The sequence below is a fragment of the Chrysemys picta genome, chromosome 9 (assembly GCF_011386835.1).
Source record: "Chrysemys picta bellii isolate R12L10 chromosome 9, ASM1138683v2, whole genome shotgun sequence".
Taxonomy (NCBI): domain Eukaryota; kingdom Metazoa; phylum Chordata; order Testudines; family Emydidae; genus Chrysemys; species Chrysemys picta.
The window spans coordinates 93,267,756-93,284,333 of NC_088799.1; the positions used below are offsets into that span (position 1 = coordinate 93,267,756).

Sequence of the window (16,578 nt, forward strand, 5' to 3'; positions counted from 1 at the left end):
ATTATGCAGCATGATTTGGAACTTGTTTGGCAGTTTCCCCTTCCTCATAGTTCCATGCATGGTAGGACATGATATGCATTGCCTTATGTGCTGCGGGTGCTAGTCTGCGTCCGCATCCTCTGTCTGTTCTGTCTGTCTGCTGTTATGGGAACGCAGCTCAGATTTTTCCAAAACACACTGTTACAGATAGTCAGAGTGGCGGATGTGAATGCAAAAACACAGTTGTGATGGCAGCAAAGCTACAAGGTATATACAGCAGTATTTATTGTAACTGGGATCAGATGAGAATGTCCTGACCCGGTTACAAAGATATAGCGGTACTTGTAATGCAGGCAGGACCTTGTTTAGAAGAGTAGTCTCCCTGCAGTAGTCACACGAGAGAACTCACTGTAACAAAATACCAGTCTTTCAATGAAGAGGTAGAATGATTTATTTATTGATATTTTTCTGGCTGTCTCAAGTGGATGCTACTTTCTTTTCAGCTTGAGGTACTTAGACACAGGGCCGGCTCCAGGCACCAGCATTCCAAGCAGGTGATTGGGGCGGCACTCTGCAAGGGGCGGCAGTCTGTGTGTTCAGCTGCCCGCGGCGGCAATTCGGCGGCTTCTGTCTTCCGTCCTAACGGCACACGGACTGCCCCCGCCGTCCACAGCGGCAATTTGGCGCTCTGCTTGGGGCGGCAAAAACAGTAGAGCCGGCCCTGCTTGGACAAGATGGAATAATCAGAAAAAAAGATTTTGTGGATAATATACATTGCTGGAACCAATCCTCCCTGCTCCCTACACTAAGCCATGAGTCTCATATGAGTCTAAGAAAGGGGGTTCCTTGGAGATGGGGAAAGGAATTACCATTTTCCTTCAGTGTTGAACTTCTTAATGGCCATTACTGTAGTTCTTAGTCTGTAGTAGGCCTTACTGCTGTAGCCTGTTCTGTAGGAGCCATGGCGTGTTAATCCATATTGTGACCCTGCTGTCTCTTTTTCCTGGACAGTCCACAACCCCAGAAACATGGAAGGAGCGGCTGCACATCTGGACTTATTTGCATGAGCTGTCCCTCTGTGAACCTGGATTTTACCCTTAGTAATTTCACCAAAAGAAAATTGTGTTTTAAAATGTAATCATCTAGTGGGAATGAAAGGCAATGTTTTTCAGTGTCATGCACGTCTTTGATGGAATTTCTCTTAGGCTTATTCAAAAGTACTTGGATATTGCTGCTTAATCTTACAGGGAGGGTTTTTTTTGTTTGTTTTTTTAGCATGATTGGCAGGGCACAGGAGATGAGTGATTTGGTATGTTATAGTGGGATGGCTGCTTTTCAACACTTGATGGATGGATGCTGCTGCATTATTAAATGCATAGTAACAGAATGTATGGTAGAAAGGATTTTACCTGATTCTGTTTTACTAGACTGAACTTTTCAAATGGCTGGCTTGCAGCAGGTTTCCAACTGTGGTAGAAAATAGGATGAAAACTTACTATGTTAATAAGGGTCTTGTGTGATCTGTGCAGCACTTAGCCTTGGGAGTTATAAGGAAATATTGTTTTGCAATGCAGATATTTGTGTGACTGGCAGGACCACTGTTGGATGAGGTGTACGTAGTATTTAGTCTTTGTAGTGCTAAGTATATTCTGTTTTCAAGCATGTTTAAAAACAGGAGTGCAAAACACACAAATCTTGACCAGGACAAGACAAGTAGGGTATAGAGTTTTTCACTTCCTGAATCATGGGACAACTTATTCTGCTCTAGCTATGTGGGGGGCAGCACCAGCACTGTTGGAAGTGACTTCCAGCTGTTGAGAGTTATGGGAGGTGTTGTTGGACAGAGGGGGCCAAAGCAGGAGGAGCAGAGTGAGGGGGCTGGGTGTGAGGTTGGTGAGGCATGCTGGAGCAAGTCCTCAGAGGGATTACTAAAAGGTGCTGTTGCAAAAATGACATGATCTAGAATCTTTCACTCTGTTTTATTCATTAGTGATCACTGAGAGCTTGTCCCTTGCAGCAGTATTTTAGAAGTTGGTATAGTTTGTTTTGGAGATGGTCATTAAGAATAATTGAACTACTAAGAACATTGCAAGCTGCCCTCAGCATTTATAAAATCTTAGCAGCAGAGAGAGCTGCCTGGAAGACTGCAAAACTCCTAAATTCCACTGGGCCAGAAAGTGCTGCCACAATCAAGACCTTTTCTAGTCCTGGGAAGCTAATCATCTCTGCATTCTTCTGGGACCTAGTTGTTTTCCTTGATCCTTCAGGAGTCCTTAAACTCTGCAGGAGTCCTGGAGACTCTGTTCCTGTGGCATTCTGTAGGACTAGAGAGTGTCCTTGGTGTTCCAGAGCTTGTTAGTGGAACAGGAAGAGAGAGATGCAGGACCTGTAGTATCTGTGGTGCTTAAATGCTCTTCAGGGTTGAAGCTGTAGTCAAGAGCTTCTGTCTAATGGAGCTGCTGGTAAAGCTGCTCGTACTCATTGGTCCTGGAGCAAATACTAGTCTTCCTGCCTATTTGTTTTAGGCAGAACTTCTTACTACTCCCAGTCCCAGCTTCTTACCACAAATACTTGTATATAAGCCTACTCGGTCAGCGTTTTTTAAAGCTGATTTTTATACCTAATGTGGAGTAGGGGAGACGGGCTGATTTACCAGTTGGTTTATTTATGTAAATTAAGGTATTTATAAGTCCAAATACACCTGGATTTTAGCTTCTTGTATTGCCCATAGCATTATACAGACTTAAATTAAAATGTGTGTATGTAGCCAAGGGGAGCATTTCAGTACAATTTTTAGTTAATATGTGAACAAGAAAGCTCCAGAAAACAGTAAGTGGATATTATTTTACATTCACATAAATCAGAGGAGCTGAAAGGATTTGCTTAAGTTCCCCGCTTAAAATCACCTCTGAGCTGAGATAAAGTTCAGTGGCAATACATTTTTTTTGCAAAAATTATGAATATGTGAAAATAATAGGTTATAACCTAAGTCCTGAGTATATAGTTGAATTGCTCAGTCATGATGTAACTTTAAGTATATTGGGCACTGCAGTATATAAATAATATAATATAGGTTATGATACAGTTTTTAGTCTAAGCAGTTTTTAGAAATATGACTCACTGTTTCATGACCTGTTTCAACAGAAGCTGACATGATACCAATACTCCTATAAGGAGCACTGACCTAAGTCTGACATAAAGAAGGACTTAGTAAATTCAGTTGCTGTTTGAAGGTTGGAGAAAACAGGGTCTTACAAAGTTGTAAAGTGCTATTTTTAATTGAGTTATTTAAAACTACTCTTAAATTAATCAGAATTAATCTCTTTATCTGTTACTTCACAGCAGCTGTAAAAGTCCCCTGATTTCTCATACATTCACATGGCATCTGGAGTTCTTGAGTGAGAGCAAAATTGTTGAGACAAGCTGGAGATACACGGAGCTCTTCTTCAGCACTGTGTAGTTCGAAAAAGCTTGTCTTTTTCACCAACAAAAGATATTACCTGACCCCCCCCTTGTCTCTCTAATATCCTGGGACCAAAACAGCTACAATCACACTGCATACAATGTTTATTTTAGACTATTGGGAAAGCTTGTTTCCTTTTGTTGGTGCTTCAGCAGCTAGTGCTGGCAGGCAGAGAATTTCTTATGGAAATTTTTTTGTGAAAAAATATATTTTAAGCCACTCTGCTTTTCTAGTCATGTATTCTGTTTTTGAAGTATTACTCTCCTCTCACACTTTGCCTGGGATATTTGCATGAACCAGAATCTTTGTTTTTTGAGGTTCACCTGCTTTTATTTCTTCATCTGAAGTTACACCATGATGTCACTAACAGAGGAGTGTATGCTGCTGGGAAAATTGTCATCTGAAACTGTGGATTACAGTTTCAAGTGGAAAATAAATAGAGGGAAGAGATGAACTCTGCAGCACAGATGCTCCTAAATTGGTTGCAGCTGAGAAGCGCACATTGCAATTCACCTGGGAGGGGTTGACAAAGTTGGCTTTAAGTCACCTTTGACCCTCAGCTGAATACTCGGCTGGCTGGATGCGAAACGAGTCCCTGAAATAAACTTGAGCATCCTTCTGCATGCTGAATTTGCAGTTGGCAAAAGCTATTCCATTTGCTTGTGAAGTGTCTCTTGCTCTTCCTTATTATTTACTTGTGTTATGATTGTGCCCAGAAGTCCTAGTTGGTCTTGGGGTTCTGTTGTGTTAGATTTCTAAATGGGTCCCATGACCTGAGCAAACAATATAGGGGGATTTTTCCTGAAAGGAACTGTGTGGAGATTTCCTGCCTTCTCTTTGGTTTAGGGGTTGATCTGGTCCAAAGTCAGGGAGTACAAAAATAACAGTATTAAGTAAATGATTATCGATATTGCATTACTATAGTTAACGAATGAGCACAAGGACAACTCTTAAAAGAATTTGTCTTTTGCCACTACATTTTCTGCAGGTAAAATACATTGTTTTTAACGTTGTGCTTGGTTGCGGTACACATGCCTTTTTAAATGTAAATGGGTTCGGTTGAAACTAGAATATGTTTGTGATTCTGATCATGCACAGTACCCAAGAGAATTGTGTACAAACTACTTCCCCCCCCCCCCCCCTCTCTCTGTCTCATAAGTAATCCCTCTGAAAATTGCTAACTTTGAGAGATCCCATTTTAGGCCCCAGTCCTGCAACAGAAACTTCTATATGAGTTTAACTTTACACACACAGTTAACCCCATTGAAGTCAATCAAAACAGTGACAAAACCTCCATTAACTTCAGAGCAGATCACCCAGTGTTTCTGCATAATAGATTATACCATAACTCATATCCTATCAGGGACCCAACACTCCAGCTACTGACTGACCTGCTCCAAAATACATCACATCTTCAGGGAAGATTTTACCCAAAAATGTAGTAAGCCAATTCCAAATGCACTGTGCAATGAACATGATCAGTATTTAGGCCCAGACTGGAAAGATTTACATGTATGGTTTACTTTATGTATGTAAGTATTCCCAATAGCAGCCATGTAATGGGAACCTGATTCATTGCCCACTAATGTCAATGGGAAGTTCTCCCTTGACTTCAGTAGAGCTGGATCAGGCCCCAGTTGTGTTGCAGTCCTACTACCTGTGGGTGAATTCCACTGCTTCTTAGAATCTCCTCTTACTTTATTCATGGAAGAGTGGTGTTCACACTCCATCCTGTGCTTGACTGTATGACTGGGAGGTTGGGCTGATCTTGATAAAGGGAAGATGAAGAATCAGAAACATAATAAAGTAGTACTTTGCCCCTCTTACTGAAAGATCTCAAAGTGCAATTCAAACAAGTTTTTCAGCTTTCTTTTAGATGGAGTTTTATGGAGTTAAGTTACTTAATCATGCAAGTAGGTCTTGGAGCTGGAAATTGTATTCAGGAGTCCTGAATGCCAGATCTGTTTTTATGCACTAAACAGAGCACCTCCTGAAACTAGAATCCTGTTTGGAATCTGTTCTTATTGTATGATTTCTGGACTTAGATAATCAAGTTCTATTAAGTTAAGAATTTATCTGATGAAACTGGATATTGAGGCACGTTTAACAAATGAGATTTATTTCCCTGCCTTTCTGGTCTTGGCTGCTTGTTGGTCGTTCATGTTTATAGATTCATAGATTCTAGGACTGGAAGGGACCTCGAGAGGTCATCGAGTCCAGTCCCCTGCCCTCATGGCAGGACCAAATACTGTCTAGACCATCCCTGATAGACATTTATCTAACCTACTCTTAAATATCTCCAGAGATGGAGATTCCACAACCTCCCTAGGCAATTTATTCCAGTGTTTAACCACCCTGACAGTTAAGAACTTTTTCCTAATGTCCAACCTAAACCTCCCTGCAGTTTAAGCCCATTGCTTCTTGTTCTATCCTTAGAGGCTAAGGTGAACAAGTTTTCTCCCTCCTCCTTATGACACCCTTTTAGATACCTGAAAACTGCTATCATGTCCCCTCTCAGTCTTCTCTTTTCCAAACTAAACAAACCCAATTCTTTCAGCCTTCCTTCATAGGTCATGTTCTCAAGACCTTTAATCATTCTTGTTGCTCTTCTCTGGACCCTTTCCAATTTCTCCACATCTTTCTTGAAATGCGGTGCCCAGAACTGGACACAATACTCCAGCTGAGGCCTAACCAGAGCAGAGTAGAGCGGAAGAATGACTTTTCGTGTCTTGCTCACAACACACCTGTTAATACATCCCAGAATCATGTTTGCTTTTTTTGCAACAGCATCACACTGTTGACTCATATTTAGCTTGTGGTCCACTATAACCCCTAGATCCCTTTCTGCTGTACTCCTTCCTAGACAGTCTCTTCCCATTCTGTATGTGTGAAACTGATTTTTTCTTCTTAAGTGGAGCACTTTGCATTTGTCTTTGTTAAACTTCATCCTGACAACTAAACAAACTAAACAAATGTTTTAGTAGCACAACTGCTTGTTGTCTTGGCTGAACGCTCTTCCCAATACTGAAAGCTCGTAACTGATTGTTTAGAAGAGACAACTTTAGATTGCCTTTGTGTACACATCATTGAATGGTTTTAGACAATGTTATCTAGCAGAAGTGAGGAAACTTACCAGTTAAACTTTAGTCGTGTTACCCACCTAGGTTCATCTTAATTTTTTTAAACATGAATAAAAATGCATGTACAAAGGTCTAAAACTAAAAAGCATGAAATAATATGAAAGAGCTGTACGGGATGCATAATGGTGATTCTACATTATGATTCAAAGCCTTTTTCTTGATGCTTGTATACACTACTGCATCAGAGCTTCAGCTGACAGATGAGACTGACCATCAGAACTGGCCTAGGTGGAGGGAAGGAGATTAGAGGTAGATGGGAAGGAAAAAAGCAGCATCCTGAAACATTGCTGCGGTATTAGGTTTTCAGTGGTTTGGCTCCGTCTCGAAAGTGGTAATACAAAATACAAGAATTGATTATCATCCACTAAAAACCAGTGATTGCTGTGGTGATAATTACGCCTACAAATTTACTCGTGAGCTCAATTTTAAAAAGTGTGTGAAAGTTCATAAGATGTCGTAATAACCTATAACAAACATTGATGGAAAAAGGTCTGAGAAAGAGATGGACTAAATTAGTCTAAACAAAAGGGCTTCTAATATGGTTCAAGGACTATGCTAAAATCATGGTTGGTCAAAACAGAAGATGTGGAAGTAATGAACCAAAATTGGTGTGTCAGATATTCGGTCTGATTGTTGAACAAAATGAGGGGATGGATTATTCCACCTGCCACTCATTTTTGAGTCCTTAAAGGAGGAGACTTTGGGGGGGGGGGGAAATAGGAAAGAACAGAGCAAGCTTCACCATCATGACTGCCTCTCCCACTATCTCCTTGAACCCTGGACCTTCTTTGTCCTAATCCTGAGGGATGTCCTGACCAGATTGGTCCATAGAGAGGGATCCAAATTACATTGCCTGCCGTACCAGCTCCAGCTGAATTCCAAACACCACCTGAGATGAAGTGGGACCAGATTTTAGCAACAGAAGTAGCTCCAGCCCAACTCAACTATCTGTCTTCTCTTTTACGCAAAAGGCAGTTATTGCCAGCTTTTAAACCATCTAAAAGACTGTCAAACACGGATGTTTTCTTTTTTAAGACTCTCTCCAGCTAATGGGAAAGAGAACAAGGGATGTTGTTAGAATGAAAGCCTTATTTTTTTATACTTTATATTTCAAATGCTTAAACTCTTAGGTCTACATCCAGGCACCTAAATAGGGCCCTGATCCTGTAGACACTTATGCATGTTCTTAACTATAAACACCTATTGGGCACAGTGGCTCAGCACTTTTGGAACCGACTGCTTATTTAGGTGCTTAAATACAGATTTGGGAATCTATCGTGGCCTTTATTTTTGCTTGGCGACAAGTCATCCTGTCTAATCTAGGACATACCTAGCCCCTCCTCCACAAATGTCTGCTGGCTTCCTATGAACTGGAGGTTTGCCCTAGAGCTATCCAGTCCTTTAACCCTAGACCGTCATGAGAAACTGCTGCATATCTCTTTTTACCTCCATGCTTTCCAAAGAATCTTCTTGATTTGATGATGGTTTCAGACTGGGTGTCTTTTGGGCATTGACTTGAGTCACTGTAGGTTATTTTTGAACAGCTGAAACTTGATTGCCCCTGTAACGATGCAGCCTCTGGCAGGACACAACTGAGAGTATCAATTCAGGCCAAATTGCTTAGAGCAGGGCAGTGACAGCCCAAAGCTGGGTGTCCTTTATTACTAAGGCACCAAACCAGCCAAATAGAGAGGACTTTGGTTTTACCCCACTAACCAGAAATCATACAAGCAATTCCCGCGGATACTCCAGTTCCCTTGTATCCCCACCAGCACCGCTCCTTATGGGGATGAATGGTTATGAAAACCAATACCCCAGTAAAAGAAAAAAGGGTTCTCCTGATATCAAAGGACAAAGCCCCAGACCCAGGTCAATATACAAGTCAAATCTTACCCACAAATCTCGCTGTTGCCAATCCTTTAGAATCTAAAGATTTATTCATAAAAAGAAAAAAATATAGATGAGAGCTAAAATTGGTTAAATGGAATCAATTACATACAGTAATCGCAAAGTTCTTGGTTCCGGCTTTTAGCAGTGATGGAATAAACTGCAGGTTCAAATCAAGTCTCCGGAGTACATCCACAGTTTGGGTGGGTCATTCAGTCCTTTATTCAGAGCTTTAGTCTGTAGCAAGGTTCCTCCAGAGGTAAGAAGCAGGATTGAAGACAAGATGGAGGGGTTTCCAGGGCCTTTTATATTCTCTGCCATGTGGAAGGACACCCCTTTGTTCTTACTGTGGAAAATCACAGCAGCAAGATGAAGTCTGGAGTCATATGGGCAAGTCACATGTCCATGCATGACTCAGTTCTTTACAGGGAGAGCAGCGATTGCTCACATACTACCTTGAACGTTCCCAGGAAAACTTCTCATGTGGATTGGAGTCTCCCAAGGTTCATTGTCAGTTAAGTGTTTCTTGATTGGGCACTTAAACTGCAAATTCCTTTCTCAAGAAACTGACCAAATGTTTCATTAATGCTTCTTAGAATCAAACACGTTGAGATACAAGTAAATAGCCAATATTCATAATTTCAACTACAAAATTGTTACACGCATGCAGATACCATAATCATAGCCAGCAGATCATCTTTTCATAGACACCTCACTCGACAACCTTTGTATAAGATGTGGTGTAACTATAAGGCCTTGGTTGCAACAATGATCTATATGGTCACAGTTCATGTCAATAACGTCACAGCCCCATAGCCAGTTTATGCTTGCATCCGTAATTCCCCTTTATGATGATGATCTTCATAATGTGTTTCCTGTATCTGCTCATCTCAGGGACTGATAACATGACTGAGATCAACCCAACATTAGTTTCTTGAACCTTAAAACCTAGTGAAATGTTGCCAGCCTTTGTAGTGGATATTGAGAATGTTTTGGCATTTTGAGCAGTGCTGTTTTGTAGCAGACTATCATAAAATCACCCTTTTAAGATAAGTGCTTGCATCAGTCTTTGCAAATGGTGACTTTGCAAATATATCTTTGTGCCATATATCATAGCCGAAAACAATGATACTGGGAGAATGGCGAGAGAGATTAACAATGAAAACATCTGCTATGTCAAGGCCAAGTGTAAAACGAGCTCAGTGTTATGAATAATTCAATAAACAAAAGCTCGTCAAACAAATATAAACATTATCTGTTTAGCATTTTAGTTCTTAATGTAGAGAGTATAAATACTGGTTTATGACAGCAGAAAATGTGAGTTTGCTCATTTACATTTTACAAAATTATTACAGTTTGCAAGATAAGATTTGTTTACTTGACATAAATTTCTTACTGATCCTTAATTGCTCTTGTTTTGTATTTGACTTTGGGAGGCTTTATCTTGATAGGAAATGCAGCAGAATCATTTTGAAAAATTAATAGCCACTAAAAGAAATACTTTTGGCGTGGAAGTGTGTGTTACTTAGCCATGTAATATCCCAAGCTGTGTAAGGAATGCAAGATTAGAATCTGAACGTATGATGCAAAATCCTAATTTGACTCTGTTTAGTAAACTGTCTAAAACTGTATCTTAAATACAACAGGCCTTCTCATGGGGACACTAGATGCAGTCTTGGACTCTACATCAAAAGTGGCTCCATTTCGGATCCTGCATCAAACACCAGATTCTCAAGTCTACTGGTCCATTGCATGTGGTAAGTGTGATTCTTTATTAGGAGGCTAAATGATTTTTAAAAGTGGCAAGTCTTTTCCCTAATGCCAATATACCTAAGAACAGCATGTAAACATCTGGTGGGATAATTCTCTCTCCTCCCTCAAACCCCATCAAGTTTTAACGTAAAACTGCTCACCTACATTGAGAAAATGGAAAACCTGCCAGCAGTTGCTCATTTAGGGCCCAGTACTGCAAAATGCTGAGTAGTTGAATGGAAGTTGGAAAAAATCTGCACCATGCAGGATTGGGCATTTAAAAGCCCAGCATGAAGTGTTCGATTTTTACTTCTATAGCCTGTTTTTTCTTTCCTTTTTATTAATTTAAGAATGTTTGTGGATCACAGAGAATGGAGATATATACCTGCTATGCAGACTGATGATTGCAAATACTGAGACTCATTTTGTTCCAGATATTTTGCATATAATAAATCATGGCTTATATTAGTTATTTTTATTAAAAAAATGTACAGGCTTGTACAAACAGCACTTCACTTCAACACTGAGAACTACTTATCTCTGAGATGTCACAATAAAAAGCATGCAGTGGGGGAGATCTAGGTTGGATATTAGGAAACACTTTTTCACTAGGAGAGTGGTGAAGCACTGGAATGGGTTACCTAGGGAGGTGGTAAAATCTCCATCCTTGGAGGTTTTTAAGGCCCAGCTTGACAAAGCCCTGGCTGGGATGATTTAGTTGTTGGTCCTTCTTTGAGCAGGGGGTTGGACTAGATGACCTCCTGAGGTCTCTTCCAAGCCTAATCTTCAATGATTCTATGGTCACGTATAAAAGGTTATAGGCACAAAGGCAAATTTTTTTCAATGTAACCTTTGACAAACTCACTAATTATCACGAAAGAGCAAAATTTTGTTGGCATTATTGAAATTATATTAATGATATTTCCCCCCTCAGTACTTAATTCTTTTATTTATCTTAAAGATAGCTAAAATGCATAAATCATCTAAAAAGGTCTCAACGGTCCCTTTCTGCTGATAGCATTCCCATCCAGAATACATTTTGCCCAATAGCTTTATATTTCTGAAGAGGATATAAAGCTAAAGTATTGAGAAAATAATATGGAACTGTCCCCTTATTCCTGATGAGTTTTGTAGCAGGAGTTTAGCCAGCAGCAGATTTCTGCTAGTGGATTATAGTAAAATTAATGTTCACCTCAGCTTCAGCAGTCATTCAGTTTATCCTTAAACCAGTTAGATCCAAGTGTATTGACACAATTAGTTGCACAGACAGTGCTAGGCAAATAGACACACCTATACAAGTACTGGCATTCTAAAGAGTTTGTAGTGTTAGGGCCTGATCCAACACCCACTGAAGTCAATAGACAGATTCCCATTGGCTTCTATGGGTGTATAGATGTTATAGCTGAGGTTTCTATTTCAATGCAAACATACTTGGAACACCCTTTCTCAGGAGCATTTAGAGACAATGGAAGCTGAGTTGTGGGTGCCAGAACCTTCATCTCTTCCTAGGGTGGTGTTGGCACTGGAACTATGCCAGGTGCTTGAGCAGTACAGCAGTCACTTTCCAGTTGTCCTGTTCCAATAAGTTTTGGATTAACATAGGTTTGCTCCTGTATAACTAAATATCAGTAATGTTCAATAGGCAGCTACTCTGACAAACTAGGCAGGTATAGTACAGGTAAAAATGGCCAGTATGTTCAAGACACACTGTCTCATCCTCCTTCACATCCCTCCTTCAGACTCACCTCTTTCATGATGCCTACAAAACCCTGCCTGCTATTATATCTAGGAGAGTGACAAGCTGTCACTGTCATACTTGTACTAACTCCTCCATTCCTGCCATTCTCCCTCACTTGTCTCTACTCTGAATTAAAAACGGGGGGCGGGGGAGAAAACCATCAACAAAATAAAACACAACTGTGCCAATCATTACCATGTTCTTTTGTTAGATCCCTGGCCCCAGCCTGGGTTTGTTTGTGTCTGTTAGTTGTAAGCCCTTGGGGGGAAAAGTCTGTGGGGAGATTTTCAGAGGTACAATGGGAATTCTGTACAAAACTGGTATTTATGCTTTTGAAAATCTACCCCTGACTCTTTACGTATATTTGCCGAGCCCAATGCGACCCTTCCTGTGTAGCTCCGATAGTGTGATAAGGAAACAAGTTATGACCCAGTATTTGGTTGTTCTGCTGTGCAGCATTTGTATTTTGTCTTCAGATAGACTCCCTGCTTTCAGGTGCATCTCAGTTTTTCTAGTGTTACAAAACTGCTTTGGTATTCTCCCTAGAGCAGAAGTACACAGCTTTTTCTATTCTAAGCTGTGCATGGTCCATGCAGCTCAACAGAGTTCAGGAGGAGGATGATAAATTTGCCCACAAGGAAGTCTGAGGTCAGCATGGGTAGGAATAAACAGAAAACACAAACTGTGTTTTTTCTAACCTATCTTTTGCTTGTTAAAGTAAACCTGATTATAGCAGGAGTTGAGTTCCCGCTCCTCTCACCCTTTCACTACTCATTCCTTCCTATTGTTTTGTTTCCTGCTGACTGATGGCAGTGTTTGATCTTAAGAGCAAGGTCTAGCTTCTCTAAGCATACTGTTTTGTGGGCACATTTTATTCATCCAGTATCTTCCCCTAGAGACCAAAATTTTGTCCCTTTTATAATTTGCTCAGTCTCTAATTGTCTAGTCTCAGTTCCAGAAGCTCAGTGAAATAGCACCGAGCCCTACTGACAGTACTGAATATTTCCTAAACACACTATATCTTGCAGTTAGCATTATCTCTTAACTGTATATTTACTAACTGCTACTCATGTCATGTTTATATATTTATTTGATTTCTCAGACATTATCTAGAGCTCAGGGAACACCCAAAATTAAAAATGCACAGGTAAATTCTAAAATTTTGCAGTGTCACATTTTAGTTCATCAGCTTTTTTCCCAGTTAAACCTTTTAAGTTAATAGACTCTTTAACAAAAACTAGACACTCTACTGAGCCATAAGACTCCAGTTAAATTTTCCTCCAATCTCCAGCCCCTCCTTTAGATGCCTTTGGGGGAAAGATAAACTTTGTAGCATTCCCAGAGAAACTTCATACTATATTGAGTCTGATCCCACAAATAATTCCACTATTAAATGCTGTGCTATAGTCACATGGATTTTTGCTATCCAATATGCATCAGAATCTTCTCTTCTTCAGTTAGACAAGAAATCAGATCCTATTGTACCATCAACTACTTTAAAAAGACATTAATACCATATCCCTATATTGTAATATGAAACCTCTCCCCCTGCAATCTAATCTAATCTCCTCCTGTGCATGCTTTTCAAGGATGTCCCTAGAGGATAATGATCAATAAGAGACCTAATTTTATGTAACCCTTCTGCCCATCTAAGTTGGCAGCAACAAGGGCCGGGTTCTGTATCTAGGGGTTCCGTTTCAATAACGCAATGCAAAACCGGCTCGAGCCCCCACCCAGTGACCTGGGACAATTACATACCACCCCCTGGGTGCCTCTAAGAGGCAATACTTCCCCTCTCGCAAGCACGGAGTCTGAGTGTAGCAGAAAATGTTTAATAACATGAGGTAAATGACATCAGAATTAAATTGGAAAAACACCACAAACAGGATTCATAACACAAACCATGAGCAAAAAAACCCACCCCAGCAAATTGGGCTGTGTCCTTTCTCTTTGGTTCTTGAATCCAGCAACCCAAAAATCACCCAGAGTCCCCAAAGTCTCTTGGGTCCAGCAACCACCCAAAGTCCCAAAAGTCCAACAAACCCCAAAGTCTCTGTTCCTGGTCAGTGCAGCCCCAGAGTAAAAGGTGGGGGGGCATGCAGGGTGTTAAGGGGCACCTTATGTGATCCGAGGCCGGCCAGCCGTCTCTCCGTGGGGTTCCGCCACAGCCTTCACCACGAGCCAGTCCACTTCCTGCCGTCCCACAAACTGCTCTGCTCCGCTCACTGACCTATGAGCCGCTCCAGCTGTCCCCGCAAACAGCTCCGCTCACCGTTCCTTGGGCCGCTCCAACTGGCCTCGCGCCGCTCGCTGCTCCTCCAGTTGTCCCCACAAATTGCTCTGCCAGCTGCTTAGCAATATAGCTTCAGGCTCCCCTACTAGTTAACACAGCACTCAGTGATCTCAGCTCTTTTGTGATTTCAGCTCTTAGCAATTTCAGCTCATAGTAGGGGAGCCCCAGCGCTAGTGCACCATTGGCCCAAAGTGAATTGAGCTCAGCAGCCTGTAACTAGACTCCTAATGGAATCAAAGTTAGCTCTGACATTCAACAGTGGAGAGAGGAGGTAGTACAATTGGTGTTTCAAACCCTCAGAGGGGACCCATACCATCAGGTACAAATACCTGTCCCCATCCTCTCTCAATTCACTGGGTTTTGTAACCCATGCCCCTTGTCAAGCAAGTGCTACTTAGGTAATGGTGAAGGACTCACTCAGTCCTTCTGTCATACAACAGTTCCACTGGCCTTGATACACAGAATCAGGGTAACAAAACTTTATTCTTCCTGCCCCAATAACAGAGAAAACTGGGGATCCCACACCAGCCAAAGTAACCACTTTGAGTTGCTGTTGTTTCATGCCAGGTGAGTGGGTGTGCCTATGCAAACAAGATCAGCCCCTGGAGTTCTTTTCCACACTCGCCATAATTCACCACCAGCTGTCAGGTAGAGCTCATCCTGACTCTGCTTACATCTATATGGCGTATTGGCCAAAGGACAATGTGTGGAGTAACACACTCTAAAACATAGCACTTTTAAAAACAAGGGAAAACATGAGTTACTAGAAAATGAACCATTTGTAACCTGTTGGTAAGTAAAATCCTAGGAATATTCCTGGGGAAATAATAAGAAGTGGTTACAGGCTGCCATAAAATATACTCAGTTGATGAGTGCAGTAAAAATACCTATAAATGAAAAAAAATAAACATGTACTATTGAGAATTCTGTTGCCATGACTTCAACCCTTAGGAAGCAGGAAAAAGTGATCTGCCTGCTGCTAGTACTTGAAATTGTCTCACTTTTGTGTTACATCTAGAAGAGTTAATCTAAAAGGCTGTATAATGGCTTTGTCATGCAAAGCACAAATATAGTCTGTTCCTTCCATGAGGTAGTATCCAGTTAATAAAAACAAGAGACTAAATTGCTTTCCTATTGTTACTTTGTAATTCTCTAAGGGCTAGTCTACACTGGCAAGGCTAAAGAGCTGCCACAGCAGCGCTTTAACGTGCCTTGTGTGGTCGCAGCGCAGCACTGGGAGAGAGCTCTCCCAGCTCTCTAAAAAACCACCTCCACGAGGGGCGCAGCTCCGCTGGGGCACTGTTTACACTGGCGCTTTACAGCACTGCAACTTGCTGCGCTCAGGGGGGGTGTTTTTTCACACCCCTGAGCAAGAAAGTTGCAGCACTATTAATTGCCAGTGTAGACAAGCCCTAAACAAGTGTGTTAATGGGATTTTAACTTTGCCTGAGGTCTATTTGCTATTACAGTAACCCATCTTGTGCATAATTGATTCCTGGTAGGCACGCAAATGATGATAGTCTTATTGTTCTTTTCACTGTAATCATGTTTAGAGCAAGATTATTATTCCCATAAAACCTGTGGTCAGTTTTAGCAAATAAAGTAATTAAAAATTGTAATGTCAGAAAGATCTTTTTGTCATCATCAGAGAATTTACAGTAATCCAGGGAGAAACACAGGCTTTTAGTGGGAAACAAAGCACAGAACCTATGTTCATGGTGTTTTGATGGGTAGTATGATGGCAGTGCTCAGAATATTGAGTGTGTGTGTGTGTGTTTATATTTTATTTAAAAGACCATTCTTCTCATGTTTCAGCATGAGTGTACAGGGGAGATAATGATGTCATTAATTGGGCAAACAATTATAAAGTAACTGTCAGGGAACTTTTGGCAGGAAAACACAGTATTTGTTGGCACAGTATAAAGCATTGCTTTATTCGCATTACATTTTTTGTGAGGTTTAATAACTGTTAACACCGTGGGGATACAGTTCTTTAAAAGACAGATGCCGATTCTCATTTCTTGAGAGTAGGTGTTCTTCAGGAAAGTCTGAATTTTTTAGAAAATGTGTATAGAATTTGGATTGATAGGGACAGATCCCGTCAAAGAACATTTATTTGTGTATTTACCAACTAGGTGAATCAGAAGTCTTCACTTTTATTATATACATAGCTCCACAAGCATTCAGAGCACTTCACAAAACATGTAAGAAGACATTGCAAACTAAGTCAAAAAGTGACCTAGTCTGTGAATCTTGTGATATAAGTATTGGGGACCAATCCTGGGGCCTTTACTTACACAACTAGCCCTGTTGACTGTAGGGAGCT

The 16,578-nt window shown here is 40.9% G+C and overlaps 1 protein-coding gene across 4 annotated transcripts in view; it reads left to right on the plus strand.

Moving 5' to 3' along the window:
- TBC1D8B (TBC1 domain family member 8B) overlaps positions 1-16,578 on the plus strand; it is a 71,921-nt gene that overhangs the window by 9,910 nt on the left and 45,433 nt on the right. For all 4 annotated transcript variants that reach the window (XM_065556693.1, XM_065556694.1, XM_065556691.1 and 1 more), the window contains exon 2: positions 10,116-10,226. In XM_065556693.1, the coding sequence (XP_065412765.1) occupies positions 10,124-10,226 (103 nt within the window). In that variant the 5' untranslated portion in view covers positions 10,116-10,123. The remainder of the gene's footprint in view (positions 1-10,115; positions 10,227-16,578) is intronic.